This window comes from Salmo trutta, chromosome 16, assembly GCF_901001165.1.
Source record: "Salmo trutta chromosome 16, fSalTru1.1, whole genome shotgun sequence".
NCBI classification, from domain to species: domain Eukaryota; kingdom Metazoa; phylum Chordata; class Actinopteri; order Salmoniformes; family Salmonidae; genus Salmo; species Salmo trutta.
In genome coordinates, this window is record NC_042972.1 from 45,079,371 (window position 1) to 45,103,518 (window position 24,148).

The following is a 24,148-nucleotide window of genomic DNA, read 5'->3' on the forward strand; positions in this document are numbered from 1 at the left end:
CTTTGTGGTTAACATATGTGTTCTCAATGTATTTCCTGTTGACGTGAGCAAAATAACAACTGTTGCTCAAATGAGTATTGTTTTCATCACGGTTTCCCATGAGCCTTTGACAGACCCCCTCCTGGGTTTGGAGTGCAGCCAGTCATGTCTGAAAGGACCCTCTTTTTGTCACACTGGTCACGGAGGAGGCCGCTCCTCACGCCTCACAGCTAACGCCATTTCCTTTCATCTTTGCAGTGTTGACTAGCCTCAGTTCTTAGTAGGTGAGAAACAGTGCTTGTAGCATGAATGACGAGCAGCGAAGATGTTCTGAACATCAATTGACTTCCTGTTCAATTCTGCGTGGGAGAGACTCTCTTGCCTTGTGTGTTTTTGTTTTCTAACAAAATTGTTTAAGATGCAGCTCTTCCTGTGACACAAAGCAAAGGCTTCTCTGTTTTCACCTCTCACCTTTCACCAGCACAGCATTTCTATGGTACTAGGCTCTTCTGTTTCCTCCCCCAGTCCTCCGCAGTGGGAGTGTTGCATGCAGCCCCTGGTGTCACTGTGTGAGAGGAGAATTGTAGAGTGGAGGTAAAGGCCATGCAGCACAAAGTCACTCCCTGCAGAGGCACAGCCAGAAGAGGACTGGCCACCCCTCATAGCCTGGTTCCTCTCTAGGTTTATTCCTAGGTTCCTGCCTTTCTAGGGAGTTTTTCCTAGCCATTGTGCTTCTACATCTGCATTGCTTGCTGTTTGGGGTTTTAGACTGGGTTTCTGTATAGCACTTTGTGACATCAGCTGATGTAAAAAAAGGGCTTTATAAATACATTTGATTGATGATTAATTAGATTAGGACATTTCACTGCCAGATTAGAGTTGGTTAAAGCCTCTTCTCATAGTGATCTATGAGATATGTTATACTGCACGCAAAAGCAGCATGTCAGCGAAGCGAGGTTAGCTTGAAGCAGCGTAGTTTTACGTTTCAAGTCTGTTTTCTTCGGCAGCGAGAGCGTTGCAGAGACATAGATGCACAGAAATAAGCACATCATATCAAATATAAATTCATAAGTAATCTCGATAATCCTAAAACTAAGTAGTAAAATAGCTAAAATCAACCTACACACATTGAAAGAAATGGTATCACATTTTAGGCTTGTATTAAAAAGACAGATCAGTTGGCACAGTTGTTGATGTAACTAGCTACGTCAAACCATTTAAATTACAGCAACTTTGTTGGAGAGGTTGCAAGAATATCCTCCTTTTATGAAGTGTGGCCGAATGAAAATGATTCTTCCCATTATGAAATAAAGCCTTTTATTTTTTTTTAGAGAGGGTATGGACTCTATGCCATGACATTAACGCATCTAGTCACGATCCCAGTGCAGCACCCTGTAACCATGTTGACAGATGTATGAGGGTACACTCTCGTCACAGTGTTGGTGCTGTTTTGCTGTAACGGCCAAAATACCCCAGAATCAGACAGAAAGAACATATCGGGGGTTTTTTGGGGGGGGGGGTTGTCTCTCTGGTATACAGCAGTTGTCTTTTCCTTCAAAATGACTTCTATTCATTACCTCAACCTTCATAAACCTTACTTCCATCCAATATGTTCTCCTTTCTTCTTTTATCAATCCTTTCCTCCCTCCATCAATGCTAACAGTTCCCTACATTCTTCTCAGTCACCTGAGCAACGAATCAGGTACCAGGTTTTAAAGCAGTAGCAGTTTTAGACCAGTTGGCCAAATACCAGCCTCTATTCAACCTAACACATATTACATGAATGTCAATGTATGCTCAGGAAGTCCATTTAACATCATATTATTGGTATTTTCGGTCATCTGCATTGTTCAATTAAGTGGAGAACTGTCTGCATACTTTGACATTTGTTTAGGTGGTTATGTGGCTCCTTTAAGCATGAAACTTATGTTAGATTTTTTTCTATTGTTGCACAAGGTGCTAGTTTTGTTTCATTTTGCCTTTATCAGTTTCTTTCAGTGCTTTATGCTATTATTTTATTGCCTTTTTTACAAGACATGGTTGTCAGCGTCTGGCTTCCATAGTGTAGTTGTGTGTGTGGTGCTGAAGTCTTTACATTTTATTGGTCCCTTTATTTCCTCAGATTTGTCTGCATGGTGAATGTCTGCAGTATTTCTATGATTTCTTGATGTGATTCCCTAACAGAGGGAACACATCATCATGCTTCCTGCATCGCATGAAGTGCTCTGCATTGTGACTGGAATGTTAACACTCCTGTGTCGTGTCGTAGTGCCCGCGGCTGGAATGAGTCGTCTGGTCCGATCCCGCACCACCTCCTCCTCCAGCATCACCTCCATGGACAGCATCCGCAGCCGCAACCTCAACAGCCTGCTGGAAAGAGCCAACACCACTGGGGGCCTGGACAACCAGCCTGGGGCCCAGACCATGGAGGTCTCCTGCTAAATCTTCCCATCTCTCCCTCACTCCACATAGGGTAGCAGCCCTCACCGGTGGCCCTCTCTTCCTCCAGTAACTTATGTCTCCCAGTCTCTCTCTCTCCTACCCTGCTCCGAAGCTACTCAATGCCAGGGTGTTCTGTGATGAATTGTGTGATAAATATGACAATATATACAAATGAAGATTAAATATAAAACTGTATACATGTCAAACTTCAAGCCACAAGCTGAGGGGACAAAATAAAGGATGAATCAGATATACTGTATACTCCAAGGGTCTAGATGGTATGATCCCCCACCCAACTGTTTCTCATCATTTCATATGTATGCATGTGTCTTGTGCAAGGTAATCTGGAGACTTATTATCCCGGTTTCAATTACTGTACGTCCCTCCTTTGTTCCGATTGTTGCCTTTCACATCTTTTATTTATTTGTATAGGATTGGTTCCTCAGCACAGGAGGGGTTGAAGAGTCCCATCTCTCACATCCCCTGTAGTCCAAACACACATTCCTCTTCCTTCTCTTATACTATGTTCTAGAACACATTGACACTTAAAACCGTCATTCATTGCACATATTTAGACACATATTTTGTTATGTTGTGAACTGTGAACACACACCTCCTTTGATTGTGTGGCATAGTGTAGATGTGTGTTTTCCTGTACTGTACCTTGCTGCACTGCTCTGCTCTGCCGAGTCACTCCATTCACACTGTAGAATGATCACTCAAGCTGGGTGCAAACACAAGATTCATGACTCCCTGTACATTTCTCTGCATTGTGCTGTTTTCCAAATGGCAGGTTATACTGGCCCAAATGACAGAATGCAATGTGTTTTGGTTGTTCTAGAACATTATACTTGCTTTTTAGGAATATGCAAAAGTATAAAGAAGTTCAATGGGAAAGAACCGTGGGCCAATGTGATTGTCTAGATTCAATCACTTCTCCTTTCATCTGTGTTTTAAAAATGTTTATTTTGTAATTGATGGCGTCTTTTTCTGTTTTACATTTTTGTTTTTATAGTCCGTTCACTCATTGCTTGAGTAGACATACACGATGAATAACAACTTAACAAGCCTGTTATAATGTGGAAATGTGTTCAGTCTTCACTGCAGGGCGCAGTGGTGCTTATCACGGTCTGCCAATTCAACTCATTTATACTACTAAACTACTAAATAAAGCTAGAAGATGTAAAATGGGCCCTTGGTTTGTTGTCATATCTTCAAGTGTTTCCACTGCACACACAACCAAACATGCCAGCAAATCTAATAGTTGCAAAGGGTTGAGGAAAATAATCAATGTTCTGTATTTCAGACCAAAATAGTTGTCACCTTTCAGCTTTGTCTTGGCAGAAGACTTAAAGGAGTATGGTCAATAGTTTCCAACCGCATACGTGAGCTTTTTCCGCTCACTCTTACATCGGTTGACCTCAAACTGCATGTAAACGGTGAGGGCAGGCTATTTTTAGCTTGCTCTAAAAATAAAGTAGAACGGTCAGCTATGCCCTAGCTCAGATAAGGTTCTCTGAAGTTTGCTTTTCCATTTCAGCTAACCACTGAGTGCATAGTACATCTCATTTCTGTATCTCACCGAGACGTTCCAGCTGAGTGCATCAGGTCTTAATCATCAGGTCAAGGCAAAATAGATTGTCATCCTTCTTGAGTCAGATCCTCTCCTATCTGATGTCCAACAGTCTATATGGAAAGTATTCATTTCCATTTGATTAATTCCACATTTTGTTGTGGTACAGCCTGAATTTAAAATGGATTAAATGTATTTATTTTTTCTCACCAATCCACACACAATACTCTGTAATGACAAAGTGAAACATTTAGCAAATTTATTGAAAATTAAATACAGAAATATGTCATTTATACTGAACAAAAAATATAAACGCAACAATTTCAACGATTTTACTGAGTTACATTTCATGTAAGGAAATCAGTCAATTTAAATAAATTCATTCGACCCTAATCTATGGATTTCACATGACTGGGCAGGGGCCCACTTGGGAGCCAGGCCCAGCCAATCAGAATGAGTTTTTCCCCACAAAAAGGGCTTTATTATGGACAGAAATACTCCTCAGTTTCATCGGCTGGCTGGTCTCAGACGATCCCGCAAGTGAAGAAGCCGGATGTGTATGTCCTGGGCTGGCGTGGTTACACGTGGTCTGCAATTGTCTAAAAACCTGTTTTTGCTTTGTCATCATGGGGTATTGTGTGTAGATTGATGAGGGATTAAAAACATTTTTTTTTAAATTAAGAATAAGGCTGTAACCTAGCCTAATGTGGAAAAGGTCAAGGGTTCTGAATACTTTCCGAAGGCACTGTATTTAGTAGGCCTATACTAAATACATGCTGATTGCTATAATCCTGGAAAAAAAGTAGTTTGTAATTTTAAGCAGAATATTGATCTTGTGTTTTTTGTGCAGCTATGCAGAAATAAAATGTTATTGACGTATAACATGTCAACCCTCCATACACACACCCACACATTGCTTTGAGTCAGGAGGAAGTCAGAGCCTTTGGCGTCACAGGAAGCTACTAAAGACATAAAAACCTGGCCTCATCCAGTGAGCCTCTGTCTTGTTTCTATCTACCCCTTGGCCACATCTGCGTAAATGGAGTAGTCTCCTGAGCAACAGAGCAGAAGAGTGAGACGTATTCTCTTTCAATAAGGTGAGCAAGTTTTCAGTTTTACTTTATAACCCACTAACATACTATGGAAGCACCTTGTATTGCATTTACACTAATTACAAGTTATTCCACTGGTAAGTATACTGTTCTAAGGCCTGTGTATCGTAAAGTGCACCCAACTCTTTTATTTCTTCAGAGTTAATGTTTAGATAGTAATGAATATACATGGGTACATGTGCAAGGCTTGTCATATATTTTTTTTAATGGAAACTTCAGGTTGAGGAAATTATGGTTTCTAGTTGTGGTTATTTCTCTTCATGTGTCATCTTGTTTTAGTTGGCCATATGACAAGAGAAGATAAATGACACTACACTTCTTTCTGTCTCAGCCTATAGAGCCATACAGACATATACTGTAGCTAGAGAACAGCTGGTCATGGGGAATTGCCCCGTCAAAGTTCGATCCAATATGCCAACCCTTGAGAATCCAACTGAACCTGCAATGTCAGGTAATACTAAACGCCCAGCTTCCTCCATAGGTCTTCTGAATTCTTGAATTTGTTAACCTAATCTGAAATCATCAACCAGCCAGTGTGAATGCTGATTGCAACTATTAAAACCATTCTTCCTTTTTAGACAATAACAGGCCCATGGTGGTGTCCCTTTATGACTTCCCCTCCCAAGATCCCTTGGAATCCAGCATCCGCATGGGGGAGAGGCTCACTGTGTTATCAGAGTAAGTGGCATACACGCATGGAGCTGTACATATACAGAGGTGTCTGAAAACATTGACACCCTTGATAAATATGAGTAAAAATGACTGTATCAAATAAAGTATTCAAATAATGATTCATATTTTATGCAACAAAGAATTGAAATTAGATTATTTTAGAATAATACAATTGCTCAGAGTGGTGGTTTGTTTGTGTCGAAATGAGAATGCATAAGCAGAAAATAACCCCGTACCTACTGTAAAATATGGTGGTGGATCTTTAATGTTATGGGGCTATTTTACTTCCACTGGTCCTGGGGCCCTTGTTAAGGTCAATGAACTTTACCCAGTACATTTTAGCCCAAAACCTGGTTGCATCTACCAGGAGGCTGATACTGCAAGTGTATCTTCCAGCAAAACAATAGCCCCAACAATATATGAAAATCCACAAAGAATTTGTTAATTGGTCACAAAATCAACATTTTGCAATGGCCATCTCAGTCTCTGGACTTGAAACCCATTGAAAACCTGTGGTTTGAATTGAAGAGATTTGAATTGAAGAAGGCATTCCATAAGCGCAGATTAAGGATATCAAGAATCTGGAAAGATTCTGTATGGAGGAATGGTCTAAAATTGCTCCCAATGTGTTCTCCTGCTCATAAAATATTTTAGAAAAAGTCTCAGTACTGTTATCCTCCCAAGGCCGTTATCCTCGAAAGGTATTAAAAACAGGGGTGTCAATAATTTGTAAGCCTACCTTTTTGAGAAAATAATGTATTACTTGTTGAACAAAATCTATTTCTTTGAGCAATTTTATTGTATAAAATAATATAATTTCCCAACTTTTTGGAGTATACAATATAGCTCAGTATTTATTTATTTTATACAGTCCTTTTTGCTAAGCTTTATCAATGGCGTCAATCATTTCTGACCCTACTGTTGGTTGAATGCACTGACTGACCCCTTTATTTGCAGTGATGGGGATTTTTGGATGGTGCGATCCACAACAACAGGCAATGAGAGTTACATCCCCAGCCACTACACTGCCAAAGTAATAAACAGGTAAGATACCTACTACTTATTCTCAAGTTTTACTTCTGACTGTCACAGCTGTTTACACATCAGTGAATGTCATTAGAGGGTGGGAATCGGAATGCATCAATTTGAAAGAGCAATACTGTAGATGTTCTCTCGCTCTGAATGACATCATCAATGTCCTAATTATGTCACTCCTCCCCCAGTGGGGGATGATGGCACCAGTAGTTCCAATGGAGTTTCCCAGCAGGGTGGAGAGGAGTGAAAAACATAATGTACTATCTTATTTGTCTTCTGATAGTGAATACTTTATATTTCTAATCCATCTTTAATCAGGTGGCAGTATAACGGCATCAGCAGGTTAAATGCAGAGGAGCTGCTGCTGATGCCACACAATTACACAGGGGCTTTTCTGATACGACAGAGTCAGACAAACACAGGTGAGACCATGTTCATGGCTTAGTGCTCGTTTAATGAAATTCATTTTACTTAATGTTATGTCAAGTTTAAAAAAATTTTTTGCTATAAGCACAACTAGCCTAGGACTTGTGCGATGTTTCATTGTTGTAGCATGACAAGAGTCTTGTGTTGTTTCTGGTCACAGACACCTACTCGCTCTCGGTCCTTAGGAGGACCGACTCCTCGTACATGGGCACAGTGAAACACTACCGCATCCGTCGCCTCCAAAACGGCTGGTTCTACATCTCCCCCAGCCTCACCTTCTACACCCTGGGCCAATTGGTAGAACACTACTCTGGTGGGTACAAGCCCATCGACGGGCTCAAATGCATTATTATTACAGCACAGTTCTTACTCTGGTATGCAAAGAGGGTGGATTGTATGGTACTACTGTAATAAGTTGTTTGGGTAGAGAATGTTCTAAATATTTGGAAACATGTTTATCCACAGAGTCAGCAGATGGGTTGTGCTGTTTACTGAGGGAGCCTTGCATCATCCAAGGCTCAAACAATACTACTATGACCAGACCGTACCCCAAAGCTATCAGGAGGCCCACCCTCAACTGGAAGGACGTAGACAGGTGGGGCACATTCTTAAATCCTCCATCTACCATACTTTGTGTCCCAAGTGATCTACACACTACTTATTTGACTATTTGTCAATATGATATGATGTGTCATGCTATAGCTATGCAATTAACTGCATTGTAATTCACATTGTAAGATGATGCATATACTGGTGGTAGGTATATCACATTCCCTGTGCCTGCCTCTGTCTTCCCAGCTCAATGATCTTCAGTAAGGGCAGAGTGGATTCAGCGGACTCTCTGGTGAGCAAGGGGCTGAGGGAGGCCATGAGCTCATACCTCTACATGACAGAGGCCAGCTGCCAGGACTGTGGCAAACACTGGGATACCTGATGAGAGGGAAGACTGAGAGTAAAATAATAATACATAATACTGTCTGGTCTGCCGCTGCCCCGGCCCAACGGCACTAGGCCAGAAAGGGTGACCTAAACAAAAGCATAGAGGAAGCTAAAAAGAAGTAAGCCTACCATTTACAACCACAATGAAAAAATGAAAACTACAAGCACAATTCATGTCTTGATGGTAAAATGTGGGTTTGGGTTCAGGTAGCCACAAGGAGCCGTGTTACTTGGCACTTCTAATGTTACTGGTTCTTGTTCTCAAGTGCAAGACCGAGTTTGGGAAACTGCTCCTTCTGGGGAGTGACAATATGGCCGACCAGTGGCCTTAAAGGCTCTTATTGGCCAATGCATAGTATCAGCAATCCAGGGTTTATATACATTGGATGGAACTCAAGAGGTCTTATGATGTGAGGAGGAGCACTTCCTTTTAGCTCATGGAAAGTTTCATACTGCTTCTCCACACAGAAACACCTATGCATTGGTCTATTTTGAACCAAAGAAGGAAGATCACTGAAATACAATAATGTTGTATCTGGACTAAAGGGAGAACCCATTTTTAGTTTTATATGCAATCTGTTTGTACGAATGAAATGCCATGTATGAGTAAAGGATGTCACGCTGCTTGCATAAGAAGAATCAATTCCTCCCATACCTGGCGCGAACTCTGGACTTCTGCCTTGCTAGGACACGTGACCACCCTATTGAAGCATCTTTCCACTCGACGCCACGCGAAAAGCGCAAATGGAGACACTTAAGGCTGAGGAGTACATTTCACACATCCCCATATAACTTGAAACTAACTCAGACGTTTTTACCAGAATGTGGCTGCGGGTGAGAATGAGTAATAAATAAATACAGTTCTGAGTGACTGTTTTGTTTCATTGGTCTGTTAATTATAAAAACATGATCATCAAAACATACAAGACAATGGATGCTGTAGTTCTCTCAAATCTGGGCCACAAAGAGAAAGCGTCTCATGTCAAAACCATTTTCAAATCCTACCACTAGATACCGCTAGATACATGGGAATATTTTTGTATCAACCATAGCTCGCTAAATCCACAGAACTTCCTGCTTAGAACTGTTCAGGAAAAAGAAATAATGGCGACACTTCTGGGGTCCGAGTCCCCTTGGACTGGAGGAAAACGAAGCAGTCGCAATATCATTGCAAAGATCACACACAGTCAGATTGCAGGCCAGGGTTTCAGCAGAGGAACACAGGTAAGACAACTTGTGCGATGTCTTGGCAATGAAGATATCTGAAAAGGAGGAGAACGACTGGCTGGGATTGCGTTTGTAACCCTGCTGAGAGCTAGCTAACGTTAGCATATATAGGGAAGCTAGCTAGTTGTTTATCAGACTTGCTGGTTAGTTGGCTAACATTAGCTGTCTATGCTACAACATAATGTGATAATTTCGCTATATGACAGTCAGATTACACCCGCAAATTAGCTACTTACAATAAAATGACAACCGACAACCTTCATGTAGCCTGCACTTGTTAGCTCTTGTGTTGATTAAGATAAAAATGTTGCTAAGTATATACACGCTAACCTTTTTTTTGCTGTAGCTAACCTAAGTAGCTAGCTATCTTTGATAGTATCGTATGTTTGTCTGTTCCCATCCATGACGTTAGATACCAATTGTATGTGTAGTTAGTTGTATTACTCAATGTTGTTATATTAGCGAGCTACCTAACATTTGATGACTTTGCGAAACGGAATGAGTGCGCCACTGCTGCTAGCTCGCTTGCAGCTTAGTTTGGCTATCAGTTAGCTAATGTTAACCTGCTAACTAGCCTGGTTTTAGGTTTGATCAGCGAATTGGGAGCAAATAAGCCATTGTATTTTGGCAGGATGTTTTTCATCTGCTAGATAGAAACAAACGCGAAATAAGTTGGAACAACACGCGTGATTACGTAACGTTAACGACACCAGCCCCCAGCTACTTTAGTTTCCATTGATGGGTTCCGCCCATCTGACTGGGCTCAGTCATTATGCTGCTAACAGGTATTTTACCGAACTACCTACCTGTTTTTGCTCATGTGAGCCTCCCATTACTAGCCAGATAAAAGTTGTTGCCCTTGTAAGGTTTATTTATCTTTCATAATCTTTTGGAAAGGGTCAGTGGTGGAAAAAGTACCCCATTTTTTTTTATACTTGAGTAAAAGTTAAGATACCTTAAAAGAAAATTACTCAAATAAAAGTCACCCAGTAAAATACTACTTGAGTAAAAGTCTAAAAGTATTTGGGTTTTAAATATACTTAAGTATCAAAAGTAAAAGTATAAATCATTTAAAATGTCTTATATTAAGTAAACCAGACGACACGATTTTCTTTTTTCTTTTATTTATGGATAGCCAGGGACACAGTTCAACACTCAGACACAATTTACAAACGAAGCATGTGTGTTTAGTGAGTCTGCCAGATCAGAGACAGTAGGGACGACCAGGGATGTTCTCTTGATAAGTGCGTGAATTTAGACAATTGGCCTGTCCTGCTAAGCATTTCAAATGTAAGGAGTACTTTTGGGTGTCAGGGAAAATGTAAGGAGTAAATAGTACATAATTTTCTTTAGGAATGTAGTGGAGTAAAAGTTGTCAAAAATATAAATGGTAAAGTACAGATACCCAAAAAAACAACTTAGTAAGTATTTTTACACCACTGGAAGTGATACATTATACACTCATTCATGTGTGTATACAAATGGCTGCAGTAGACTAGATGGTGGTGATTTTAACATTTACATTACATTTTTGTCATTTAGCAGATGCTCTTATCCAGAGCGACTTACAGTAGTGAATGCATACATTTCATGCATTTTTCCCCCGTACTGGTCCCCCGTGGGAATCGAACCCACAACCCTGGCGTTGCAAACACCATGCTCTACTAACTGAGCCACACTTGAATTATACATTTAACATGAAGAGCTACTTTGTGCATGCTGAGGATGTCTATCCTAGAATTACCCTCTGACTCCCTGCCCTTCTTCTATGGAGATCATGGCAGTCCGCAAACAAAAGTTTACAGTGCATGCCACCACCTACTGTGCTGGAATGTGCGCTCAATCATGATCTGCCTAATTCTGTACTACCATGAAAATAAAATCCAAAACCAAATAAATCCCTACTAACTTCTACCACACCCTCCCCAAAAAACCCTTCCCTACCCCATTAAACTTGATCTATATCATGCTGAAACGCTCCACCCTTAGGATTGTTCAGCATATAAACAATCATTTCAACAGTAACATCTGTTACCCCCAATATCTCTTTTGCCATCTCCACAATAATGTTCAACTTGGCATTTCTGCTTTCAAATCAAATGTTATTTGTCTAATGCACCGAATACAACCGGTGTAGACCTTACCGTGAAATGCTTAGATACAAGCACTTAACCAACAATGCAGATTTTTTTAAATAAATAAGAAAATATTTGCTTACATTTTTTTATTTTTTATTATAACACAAAATAACAAGAACGAGACTATATACAGGGGGTACCGGCACCGAGTCAATGTGCGGGTGTACAGGTTAGTTGAGGTAAATTAGGTAATATGTACATGAAGGTAGGGGCAAAGTGACTATGCATAGATAATAAACAGCGAGTAGCAGCAGTGTAAAAAAGGGGGTCAATGCAAATTGTCCGGGTAGCCATTTGATTAACTGTTTAGCAGTCTTATGGCTTGGGGATAAAACAACAACCCGAGTTGTATTGCTAACCATACCAATAATAGCTATGAAATCAACTCATAAGCGCAACATTTCTGAACATGTAATGGGGACGGGACAAAATTCTCTGATATTGAAACTAAGGAATCCTATGTGTACTTTTCAAGGCAACCTCAGACCTCAGCAGCACTGATAAGCTTTTACTTCTTTGCCTCATTCCATTCTTGTGAAATGTGGCCTGCTTAACTCACTGCCAACTTGCCGTAAAGAATAGAAAAGGCCTATGTGTTGCTCCACCGATTCCAATAAAAAGTCTCAAATGGCAGTTTGAGCCACATTCCTCTCAAAGTTTCAGTAATAATTGAGTTATGAGAACTGAAAGTTATATTGTGCTCCATTTGTGAGGCATTTCATTTGGGCATGATTTGGAATTACTTCTGACTTAACTGGTGCCAGAAGATGGTCTCTGCGACTGGAATTTGGAGAGGATGTGATTATTTTGCACTAACATCTAAGACCTAGGCTTTTATTACATCTGTCTGAGGTTGTGTGGGTGTGCGGAGGGTAGGGTAAAATGATCAACTGTCAGTGGTCTTGTGACACGGGAACATACTGGAGACATTTTCTAAGCTCTTGCATATTTCCTGTATTCACCACTCATTCGTTGTGTTCCAGCTCCCAGAGGCTCTGCTCCAGGAGAGAGATAAGAGGGCCAAATGGCACGGCATCCCTGAGCTGCTGCAGAAGCTCCGTGAGAGCAGCCATCCTAACAGTGACCTCTCCCACACACACAGTGTACTAAAGGTACGCAGAAAATATATACACCACAACATCAACAAAGCGCAGTCTCCTAGGCTATAGGAGCCGACAATGTGTATAGTTTACTCTAAGATTTAAGGCCTAATTATCCATCATTTTTAACAGGAACTATCATCCCTACTTTCCATGGAGGCGATGTCTTTTGTCACAGAAGACAGGAAGAGTGCTCAAGAATCCACCTTTCCCAACACATACACCTTTGACCTCTTTGGTGGAGTAGATGTATGTTTACATACTGTTTATTATGCTCTTGTTACTAGTGTGTTCTGTGCTGTGATGGAAAGTAATCAACGACCCGTTTGAATGTCTTGAATCAGCCATGTCACCTCATACTGCAGTGTATCAGTGCCTTCTGAGATATTATCAGGTGACGCTTGTTCACTGCATTCTTTTTTTCCCCCCGTCCCTTCGAAGCTGCTTGTAGAGATCTTGATGAGGCCTACACTCACTATGCAGAAGAAGAAACCTCAAAGTAAGCAGTAGCACTTAGGTCTGCTATAAATCCTCTCTGAAGGCTGCAGTTTTGACATAAGGGACCATTGCTATTCATGTCTGTGTCTCTTGTCCCTGCAGTGAATGATGACTTGGTCAAGGACTGCCTCAGTGTTCTTTATAACTGCTGTATATGTGTAAGTACCCTCACCGCAGACCATCACTTCATACGCAAAAAAAAGGAGTCGTCATGTCTGCCTTTTCCTCTATAAACATGAATTAATCGTCAAATTTCTCCCCACATTTTCTCAGACGGAAGGGGTTACAAAGAGCCTTGCAGCCAGAGACGACTTTGTCCTGTTTCTCTTCACCTTGATGACGAACAAGAAGACGTTTCTACAGACTGCCACTTTAATCGAGGATATTCTCGGCGTCAAGAAGGTCAGAGCAACTTCACGGCAACATCTTTAAATTATTTTAATTTATACTAATATTGTTCACACAGAGTATGAGGGTTTGCTCTAGGTAGAGATTTGGTGTCCATGATCATGTTATGCCGATGGTGATCCATTTGTTTGGTCCTGGTCTTCTCTCTGCCCCAGGACATGATCCAGTTGGAGGGGATTCCTAACCTGTCTGGTCTGGTCCAGAGCTTCGACCAGCAGCAGCTGGCTAACTTCTGTCGCATCCTCTCTGTCACCATCTCAGAACCCGACGTGAGAAATGATGACAAACACACCCTGCTGGCCAAGAATGCACAGCAGAAACGCAACGCAAGCCCCTCACGTGCAGAGGTCAATCAAGGTAGGACAGGGATACGGGAACACACTGGAGAAATGAGATTTTATTCTCACTATTTAGCTCAATTACCCTTTCTTAGGGTCTTGTTAAAGTATTGGTTTGATTCATCTGTTCATTTGTAGTACTCATTTAAATTCGATACCCTTATTCTGTCCAAAAGTTTTCTTGTCGGTGCTCAACCTAAACCTATTGTAGAGTAACGTTACATGATCGGTTAATGAGCCCACCCTGCCTCTCTGTTCCCAGTTACCCTCCTGAACATCCCGGGCTTCATCGAGCGCCTGTGTAAGCTGGCCACCAGGAAGGTGTCTGAGGCCACCGGGGCATCTAACTTCCTGCAGGAGCTGGAGGACTGGTACACATGGCTGGACAACGCCTTGGTGCTGGACGCCCTCATGCAGATGGCCACGGAGGAGGCTGAGCACAGCAGCACAGGTCAGCAGCCTCTCTCCTCCTGCTCTGTACCACTGCCTTAAACATCAGTTAATCACTGAAAAGGTCTAACATTAGATGCATCATTCTGCCTGTGAAATGTTTATTTATTGTACTATACAGAAATATCCTGGACATCTCGGTTGTCACCTACCCTTGTACCTCTGTACTTATCCATAAACATTTCTTCTCATTTTAATTTAATTTTTTTTATATCCTGTTGTCTCCTCCACAGAGTCATCAGATGAGAGTTCGATGGCCACCAGCCCTCTGAGGCACCGTCTGCCCCAGTCCATGAAGATCGTCCATGAGATCATGTACAAGGTGGAGGTGCTCTACGTGCTCTGTGTGCTGCTAATGGGCCGTCAGAGGAACCAGGTGAGGGGCTGGGAGACAAAGCAGACGCCTCACCTAGTACAGGGCCGGTGTAGGCACTCCTGTGCTCTTGCGTGTATTTGACCACCTGATCCGTCTTCCTCAGGTACACAAGATGTTAGCAGAGTTCCGTCTGATCCCAGGTCTCAACAACCTGTTTGACAAGCTGATCTGGAGGAAGTACACCTCGTCCGATCACGTGGTGCATGGCCAGAATGAGAACTGTGACTGCAGTCCGGTAAGCCGTGCACTCGTCTCTCACTGAGCTGTCCCTGGACATGATCAGTGGCTTTTTCTAGGATTCTTCCTCTGGGTTCATATTACCATTGCTGTGTTATAACATTTGCAATATCAATCACGCTGATTCTGTCCTTCCCTCAGGAAATATCCTTCAAGATCCAGTTTCTGAGGCTTCTCCAGAGCTTCAGTGACCACCACGAGTGAGTAACCTTCAAACAGTCTGTTTGACTGAAAGTTCCCCGTTAGTTTCACTTGAATTTAACAAACATTTTCTTTATTTCAGGAACAAGTACCTTCTTCTGAACAGTCAGGAGCTGAACGAGCTGAGTGCCATTTCTCTGAAGGCCAACATACCGGAGGTGGAGGCCTTAGTCAATACAGATAGGTTTGCATCCTAAATTGAACCTTTATTTAACTAGGCAAGTCAGTTAAGAACAAATTCTTATTTACAATGACGGCCTACCCCGCCCAAATCCAGATGACGCTGGGCCAATTGTGCGCCGCCCTGTGGGACTCCCAATCACGGCCGGATGTGATACAGCCTGGATTTGTCCCATCATCTACTTCCACCTTTTTGACTCCACCCACAATACGTCACACTACAGTGCAAAAGAGGCATCATGTTCTCTGAAACCTCAAATGCAATCCCATATTGTGTGTCCTAAATCTGTTGTGAGTGATTCACACACTAATGCACTCACCCTGTCTCCTTGTGCTCCTGCAGGAGTCTAGTGTGCGATGGGAAGAAGGGTCTCCTCACACGTCTGCTCGCCGTCATGAAGAGGGAGCCTCCCGACTCCTCCTTTAGGTTCTGGCAGGCCAGGGCAGTGGAGAGTTTCCTCCGTGGAGCCACCTCCTATGCGGACCAGATGTTTCTGCTGAAGAGGGGGCTGCTAGAACACATCTTGTTCTGCATCATAGACAGTGGCTGTAAGTCCAGAGATGTCCTGCAGAGCTACTTTGACCTGCTGGGGGAACTCATGAAGTTCAACATCGACGCCTTCAAGAGGTTCAACAAATATGTCAGCACAGACGACAAGGTGAAACCCTTAGCGAGCAGCACCCCCCATGAAATACATGAAATAATGCAATATAGATTCTTATAGTCATAAGTAATCTCAATGTACCCAAGTTTTTGCGATGTGTATGTTCTATAATGCTGTGTCCCCCATCCCTCTGTTCGGCTCGGCTGCAGTTCCAGACCTTCATGACCCAGATCAACAGTTCCCTGGTGGACTCCAACATGCTGGTGCGCTGCATCGTCCTGTCCCTCGACCGCTTCGAGAGCCAGACAGAGGACGTGAAAGGTAAGCCGCACTGTCTATTCCCATAGTAAGTGAATGGAATGATGAGAGAGGGTCACAAGTAGGATCTCAAGCTGCCAATGTTGGAATGAATTCAAGCTTTGTGTGCATTGTAATGGTGCTGTTCCTGATGTAATTGTTGCTGGTTGTGGTCCTGCAGTGGTGGAGGTGCTGTCTGAATGCTGTCTGCTGTCCTACATGGCCCGGGTGGAGAACAGGCTGTCCTTCCTCTTCAGGCTGGTCAATGTCATCAACGTGCAGACTCTCACACAGGTCTCTCTATCACCAGACAAACCCACACCTCTGTACCTCTCTTTCAGGATAAGAGGAATGTGTCCTCAGTTTGTTAGGGTTTGAGGTTGTTGTTCTCCCAACATCTGGCGCTGACATGTCCCCCTCTGCCCTGCCCATCCCCTGGCCCAGGAGAATGTGAGCTGTCTGAACACCAGCCTGGTGGTCCTGATGCTGGCCAGGAGGCGGGGTAAACTTCCCTTCTACCTCAACACATTGAGAGAGAAGGAGTATGCAGAGAAATACCCTGGCTGCCTGCTAAACAACTTCCACAACCTGCTGCGCTTCTGGCAGCGCCACTACCTCAACAAGGACAAGGACAGCACCTGTCTGGAGAACGTGAGTGTCCTCGCCCTGCTCTGTCCCAAACGGGAAAACCAGATTTATTTTCTTCAAAAGATATTATGCAGGGATGCAAACTTGCCGCTTCTTGGCGATATTCACAGTTTTGATCTCAGAATAGGTCATTCACATGAATTGTGTAGATCCGTAAAAAGAAAGTATGTTTGGGGGGGGGGTCTGACAAAGTACGCAGAGTGTGTCACCCATTGAGCTATAAAAGAGAGGTGCGAACAGAATCTCAATTGGACACTCCTCACGTCCTCTCTCCTCGCCTCCTTCTCAAAACCCATTGGAGGAGAAGGTCAGAGGGGAGGGACCTCTGGCTTTCACATCCATTGGGGTTTGAGGAGCGAGGAGAATGCAATTGAGGTTCTCCCACTGTGTGCTCACTAACGTTACCTTCTCTGGCGGCTGAGTCATCATCCACTCCACCCAACAAACTTTGTTCCTGACTGGGAAATTTGGAATGCAACTTGAGGTAAGCAACCTGTGTTTGAAATAATGCTGCGGTTATACTTGATACATGCAACTATAATTTGCATATGTTTAGGGCTGTGGCAGTCACAAAATTTTGTCAGCCAGTGATTGTCAAGCAAATAACTGCCGGTCTCACGGTAATTGCCGTCAATTACCAAACACATTTAGCATCTCCTGGCTTCCACACATAGCCTACAAGCCACTGATGCAGACCTTTGGAAAATCTACATTTTAAAAAGTATAATAAATCCATGTAGTATAGCCTACACCTTCACAATAAATCCATTATTTATTTTAGACAGGTCTAAAGAAACATGATATGAAGAAAATGTAGTCTTATTTCAGAATAACAGAATAGCATACTTCAGTTATCCTGATCTGGCTATGCCATATGGCTGTTGGCTACACTAGTTCATTTAGCAGACAATATTTTCTTTGAATTCCGTGGCATTATTTTTCTAGTATGAAGAATACTATTGAACAAAGCTGAATAAAATAGAATGGATATTTTCACCAAACAATTTGAGGGAGTGCACACATGCAGCTATTCTGTGTTGAGCGCTTAACAAAGAAATAGGTACTCCTATATGCTTAATTTAGAGTTATTAATGTAACTTTAGTTGTTCTACAAACGTTGGGCTATATGTTTTGATTTTTAATACATTGTAAGGCTGCATGATGCGACTAATGATTTGAAAAAAGTTGCTTGAAAGGCATGAGCTCTGCTTTGTTTTTTGCACGGACTGTACACAATACATCAGTCTCTCATTCACAATTTGACAAGCACTTGATAATGCCTCGAATTTCCTGGTGGCAACCCCTTTGTGTGGCCGTAATGCACCCTAAAAAAAATACATGCCTTTTGTGGCCGTTGTGCCCTTGGGCTAAGTATAATCATTTATAATGCCCCTCTCCCTGAGTGCTGCATGCGCCGAAGCACCTCTCACTCACATGGCTCTCCATCACATGATCAGGTCTTCCTCGCAGGCTACAAGTGAACAGACACATCGGGACACAACTGCGTACATTCTTATCCAATTCCGAGGTGCATATTGAAAATATTGAAGAACTGTCCACATTTACATTTCGTCATCCAACAAGATGAGTAGGCCTAATGAACAGCAAAAGCACTAGCCTATGTCAATCTACTATCCCCCATAGTACAAAAGTCGACCTATTCTGTGCGAGAAATAAATATTCCAAACATAGTCTGGGACAGTTGCGATAGATTCCAAATTAATACAACCACTAGAATCCATAACTTTTTTTATGCAATGAGGCTGATGCAACAGATCAGAACGTTTAGCTTAAAATGTTGATAGCCTAAAAGTGTATTTCTTCACATTATAAGCACAGCAATGTGCACATGGCAGTAGGCTATAAGCGTGGAAAACACCATTATCAAAAGTGACTGTAAATGTGATTATGCATGTCATGCTTTTATTATAAAGGTGCATTTTTATGGTGAAAATGATCTTCTCCAAACTTGAAACTCACACGCCAGTTAGGCTCTTACAAACCTTGTAAAGAGGATTAATGTGCTTAATTTTAAGAAGTTATTTGGCAACTTTAGTTGCGATACAAACCATATTAGAACATATATAGGCCTATGGGCAAGGCTATATGAGGTGTGCGACTATGATTTCGAAAAAGTCACAAAAAAAAGCATTGTAATGCTTTGGGCATTATTCACAAGTGATAATATAGAATTCACATGTGATAGGCTGGTATTGTCACCCATCAGAGTATTCTTGATTTAATTTTGTCTTTACATATACAAAATAATATATGTGTGAAATTTGTTTTGATTTAGAATGGACCATTTATCATGCACCTGTCAATAAAGTAAACTTTTTTTTTTTTTAAACATCTATGCACTTAAATTGCGAATGGAGGACACTTTTCCCCATGGTTTATTTTCATGCCAGTCAGGTAGGCTATACTCCTGTTGTAAATAGAAGCAATGTGCTTAATATTAGGAAAGTTAAGAAATAAATATAGTAGGCCTAGCCTATAGAAAGCTGATGGGGTGCTCCTATTTTTAATAGAGCCAATCACTGTGTTTTCTCACGCAATTTAATAGCCTATAGAAATGTTGCGCAACATGAGATCATGGGCTCTCACGAAGTGTTTGATTAGATTTTCGATTACATTTGCATAGATGTCCGAGTGATTAGAGGGACAATGGAGTGCAGAGTACCAGGCAGTTACGAAATGTGGTAGGCTACTAATGAGCATCAGAGCTTGGAGAAGCCTAATTACCGTGACTAAACGGACAAGTGGAATTTGACTGCCTTCGTGACTCGTAACCGCCGGGGTGGCGGTGATACGATTACCACAACAGCCGTACTTACGTTTCAATAGCGCAAATTATTACACACACACAGTTATTAACGTTAGCTAGCGTACTACTTTAGCATCTATACTAACAAGCTAAAATAGAATATCAGAGTGTGATGTCCATATATGTCAAATCGGATAGCTTCATCCAATAATATCACGTGTGACAGCTGTGAGCAGCCAGTCACGTCCCCTAACCAGCCATTAGTCTGCTCAGCTGCTTCTCTCCAGACCCGGCGCCAGGATAAAGTGACTAAGGGGGGCGGTTGACATTTTTGGGGGGGTTCTTCAGTTCTTTGGGGGGGGAGTTCTTGCATTGGAATTTTATATTGAGTTCTGCTTATATCACGCTACACCACAATAGCCATGAAGTTAAAATGGCGAGACTCTTGAAACCATTGAGTGTTTTTTGAAGTGACAGGTTGGCACAACATCTGTAGCCCATCTCTGCTGCTTATCACACTAAAGCAAGGCTGTTTTGGTAATGAATATAGGCTACAAGGTAAATAGGGTAAGTCACCTATTACCAACAGCCTGTGAATGTAGCCATGAACACTGCTGTCTTTATAAATGCTGGAAGTAGTAGCCTAGTTATTCAAAATCAGATTGATAAAAACATGACACAATCTATGTTTAGGCTAGTTACATTAACAGTAAACAAATGCAGTAAACAAAAGGCAAAGGATACTCCTCCACTGCACTGTTGGAGCTAGGAACACAAGCATTTCGCTACACCCGCCATAACATCTGCTAAATATGTGCATGTGATCAATAAAATTTGATTTGAATGGAGATCCAAATAACCGAAACACAGCCTACTACAGTGAAATGCAGCCCTGCACAGCTGGCTTGCCAAATAGGCCTATACAGGCCCTCTTCTTCGCTCATGAGTTCAGCAACACGTTGTGATATGGAACTATACACTTATGTGGATTAAATTCGACCCAAGTAATCAATTAAACAAGGCCAGCCTACCATAAACATGTTTCCAGAGTATTGAGATTTTTCAAATATGTATTATGTACTTGTTATTCTCTGAAAATATGTAACGTTTGTCACCTTTTTGGGCCCTCGTCAGTTTGCGTCCCTGTTATGAGCTCACCCGATCTAGTTGTAGACCGAAGACTGGCTGGCCTGTCATTTAACTAGCCTTTGACTAAACTTTAAATTCAAATCTTGCAAGGTGTAGTGAGGGGCCATTTAGTCAGAGACTAGCTCAGTGGCACGCAGCTGGGTGCGTCTCGGAAGACGTGGGAGGAGGCCAATCTTCAAGTCCTGTAAATGTGCTTCTGTTTTCATTAGTCGGTGTCCACCACATTTTGTTGGGGTACTGGGCAGGTGCGCGGTAGTATTTAGTATTTCCTAAGACCGGGAAAAGTTTCACTTTGCGATTTTGCGCTACTCCACTTACCATGAATATCCCATTCTCCTCTTTGGGTAAAAAGTGTGTGTTTTACAAGGCTTAACCCCCTGTTTCCTCTCTCCCTCAGAGCTCCTGCATCCCCTTTGACTACTGGAAGGAGACAGTGTCAGTGCTGCTGGGCTCAGACAGGACTTCTCTGTGTGCCATAGCCAGCTACATAGACGAGCCCTTCATGGACCTGGACAGGGACCTGCTGGAGGATTAACCCATACAGGAGGGTTTGGGTGTGGCTGGGCTGGTGGAGGGGGTAGGGGGTTGCTGGGGTATGGACACCTATCATGAGTGATGACGATGCCAGAAAGCTAGAGCAGGACTGTAACTGTGGCTGGACACAGAGACTCGTTGCTATGCTGTCTGTAACTAGGCCAGGAGGCCGTTACTGAAGGGGGGGGGGATTCTACAATCCTGGCCATCTTCACTCCTCGCTCCATTCTCTTCGGAGGAGAAGGGGCGAGACTGTACCTGTTTGTCTGTCCATCCCAGACCCTACAGTAGAGAGATACATTTCTTGGACCTTGAAATACTCCTATGTTGGTGGTTTGCTTTAGGTGAAATCAAATAGCCTTTTATATATTACATAAATATATTGAAAAATCTATACGTACGATGCAACAAATTAGATAGGATCTATCTATCCATCTAACACAGAAAACGGTTTGTTTTCACTGTGGGGGACTTGTTATAAGAGGGGAGGCCCAGAGTGTGTCTGAAGACTAGTCCCCCCTGCGTCTCCTCTAGCCCACATGGCTCTCTTAGAGATGCAGTAGTAGAGAAGGGAAGTGTTGACTCCATGTCTGGGAGCCTAAGAGGGCTGCTCATGACTGGATGCAGAGATGGCATCAGTCTTGTCCAGTGGTCTTTTGAATGAATGGCTCCGTCTCTGATCTGTATGTGTATGTAGGGCTCTCTCTCTTAGGTGAATCTAGTCGACTGGTACTTGTAGCTTTACTCAGCCCGTCCAGGTAGCTTGTGGATCTGTTGATGGTTTACATTCTATGGGGTCCTGTGGTGGATGAGATGGGGCTGGACGGGACCCCCCCCCCCCACTCACCTGAAGTCACCAACCCCTTCATGACTTTACCCCAACACAAGGAAACATTTTCCTTTCTGTTGTTCAGACATTGTTTTTGTTTTTCATCTTGTTAAGAGAATAGCTTTTAGTTCTAAATAAAGTGTAGATAAAAGGAAGAGAACATTGCACTGTTTAAATTGTTGTTTTGTTTATTTTGATGACCGATGTTTTCATTTTGTATCAGACTTCGTATGCATCAAGTGAAAGGGGGTTTGGTAAAATAATAAACTATGCAGGCTGTAGTATTTAATCCCACTCTCTGTCGCCGACCGTTCTCACAACAGTTCCTTAACCTCTTATCCTTCAACCAACAGCCACGCTGTGCTGCATCACTTGATTGTTCTCTAATCGTCCACTTAACTCTTGACTGCTCTTATCTTACCATGAGCCTAGACTTCGACAATCTTCATCTGTCTTTGTGACGATTCTGTGCTTGGTGTCACCTCTAATGTGATTGGCTGAAGAGGGGAATGGGAGTGGTTATATTGCTATGGCTCCTCTGGCTAGAATGTGCTGATGTTGCCGAGGCAATGGATGCTGAGTAAGCATTTAGCAAAAAAACGAGTCCAAGAAATTGACCAATGATTGAGCTACCTCATTTTTTAACCCAGCAAGCACCAATTGGATCACTCACAGGGTGTATGTCGAAATGGAACTAATCCTGTTCAAGTGTTTTTCTTTGCTTTCATACATTCATTCTTGTGAACGTACAATCTGTTCATAATCTGGTTTTCCCTAACAGTTGGTATTGCTACATGACCACAGGCTTTCCTACGATGTGTGTTCTCGCGTCATTTGGTTTCTTTACCTACCTACACTTCACCACTACTTAATGTGGATGACTTGTGTTCATGTGCATCATGGAAGGAGCCTGCAGTGTTCATAGGACTTCTACCGGTGCAGCACCATTTAGGTCATTCTGTGTGTCCAGTCTTCTAGTGTTTGGAACAGAACTGTTGCCATGAGAACTCTGTGCATGTTCCACGCTCCCTAAGAGTCATGATTGCCTGTGGAATAGCATATTGTCTGTTGTTTTTTTGGGGGGGGGGTTGGCATCTGGTGCAGAGTAGATAACCTACTTTAAAAAACATCTGGTCTTAATTGCTAGATATAACTTTGAAAATCAAACGCAGTACTGTATTTCTATACTATCCCTCGTTAACAGCCACCCAGATTTTGTACTGTTGAAACATTGTACATACTGTATATTTGGTTTTGTGCAGATTTGCTTCACACTAAGAACTCAGACACTTCAGAAGCAGCCTATATACATTAAGTCCAATACAAAAAAAAATTGAAAGTCTGACTTGACATTTTTAGTTGGTAATTGCTGCTTAATTATTTGAATTTGATTGTATTCCTAGTCTCCTACCCTTCTTACATCAGGTACATTATTTGATGGAATTGTTACTGTTCTTTGGCATACATGCCAAGTTAGTTTCCTTTGTTTGTCATTGGAGATGAATAATAAAAAGCATATGGTGCGTGTATACCTAGAGAAATTAGATCAGCAAACCTTTATCATGTTTTCTGAAACATGATCAAATCATTTTTGTATGTTTATATTTTGCTTTGACATTGGATATTGGGGTGGTGATGTTTTAGTGTACATTGGATTCCCCCCCCCCCCCCCACTCACTCACACACCACTCCTAATCCTGACTCAATCCCCCTAAAATTCAATTTCACACCCGTTTTCTTAATCTTATGTTTAATTTAAGTCTTGTTTGTGAATTTAATACAATGATAATCCTAATAAATTCTCAACTTTCTCTTGAGTGTGTGCCTGGTGTATTTTGTCACAGTGGTTTTACGGATGGGACACCGATAATGATAATGTGTGGTGGGCGCTTATATTTGTCCTCGTGAACGTCGGCTGTGTGCAGCAGGCAGCCGTCCTCTTTCCTCTGACCCCAGAACATTGGGTGTAATTTTATTTTAATTTCCTT

At 42.2% G+C, this 24,148-nt stretch overlaps 3 protein-coding genes across 5 annotated transcripts in view; all 3 read left to right on the forward strand.

Annotated features, from left to right (window-relative positions):
- LOC115150827 (protein NDRG3) overlaps positions 1–3,612 on the forward strand; it is a 66,088-nt gene extending 62,476 nt beyond the window's left edge. For 2 of the 3 annotated variants that reach the window (XM_029694542.1, XM_029694544.1), the window contains 2 exons: positions 1,643–1,681; positions 2,249–3,612. In XM_029694542.1, the coding sequence (XP_029550402.1) occupies positions 1,643–1,681; positions 2,249–2,421 (212 nt within the window). In that variant the 3' untranslated portion in view covers positions 2,422–3,612. The remainder of the gene's footprint in view (positions 1–1,642; positions 1,682–2,248) is intronic. The other variant, XM_029694543.1, reaches the window with a different exon arrangement.
- Positions 3,613–4,986: 1,374 nt separating this feature from the next.
- Positions 4,987–9,050, forward strand: LOC115150829 (src-like-adapter 2). The gene is made up of 8 exons (XM_029694545.1): positions 4,987–5,091; positions 5,438–5,557; positions 5,685–5,784; positions 6,736–6,822; positions 7,132–7,235; positions 7,400–7,552; positions 7,705–7,834; positions 8,038–9,050. The coding sequence occupies exons 2-8, from the start codon at positions 5,485–5,487 to the stop codon at positions 8,171–8,173; spliced, it is 783 nt and encodes a 260-aa protein (XP_029550405.1). The 5' UTR covers positions 4,987–5,091; positions 5,438–5,484; the 3' UTR covers positions 8,174–9,050.
- Positions 9,051–9,162: 112 nt separating this feature from the next.
- Positions 9,163–23,977, forward strand: trpc4apa (transient receptor potential cation channel, subfamily C, member 4 associated protein a). The gene is made up of 17 exons (XM_029694541.1): positions 9,163–9,402; positions 12,527–12,655; positions 12,776–12,892; positions 13,085–13,142; positions 13,244–13,299; positions 13,415–13,543; positions 13,705–13,906; positions 14,150–14,338; positions 14,571–14,713; positions 14,817–14,948; positions 15,092–15,150; positions 15,234–15,335; positions 15,675–15,990; positions 16,146–16,257; positions 16,415–16,527; positions 16,678–16,884; positions 21,195–23,977. Exons 1-17 carry the CDS (start codon positions 9,283–9,285, stop codon positions 21,330–21,332), a joined length of 2,322 nt encoding a protein of 773 aa, XP_029550401.1. The 5' UTR covers positions 9,163–9,282; the 3' UTR covers positions 21,333–23,977.
- The last annotated feature ends 171 nt before the right edge of the window (positions 23,978–24,148 follow it).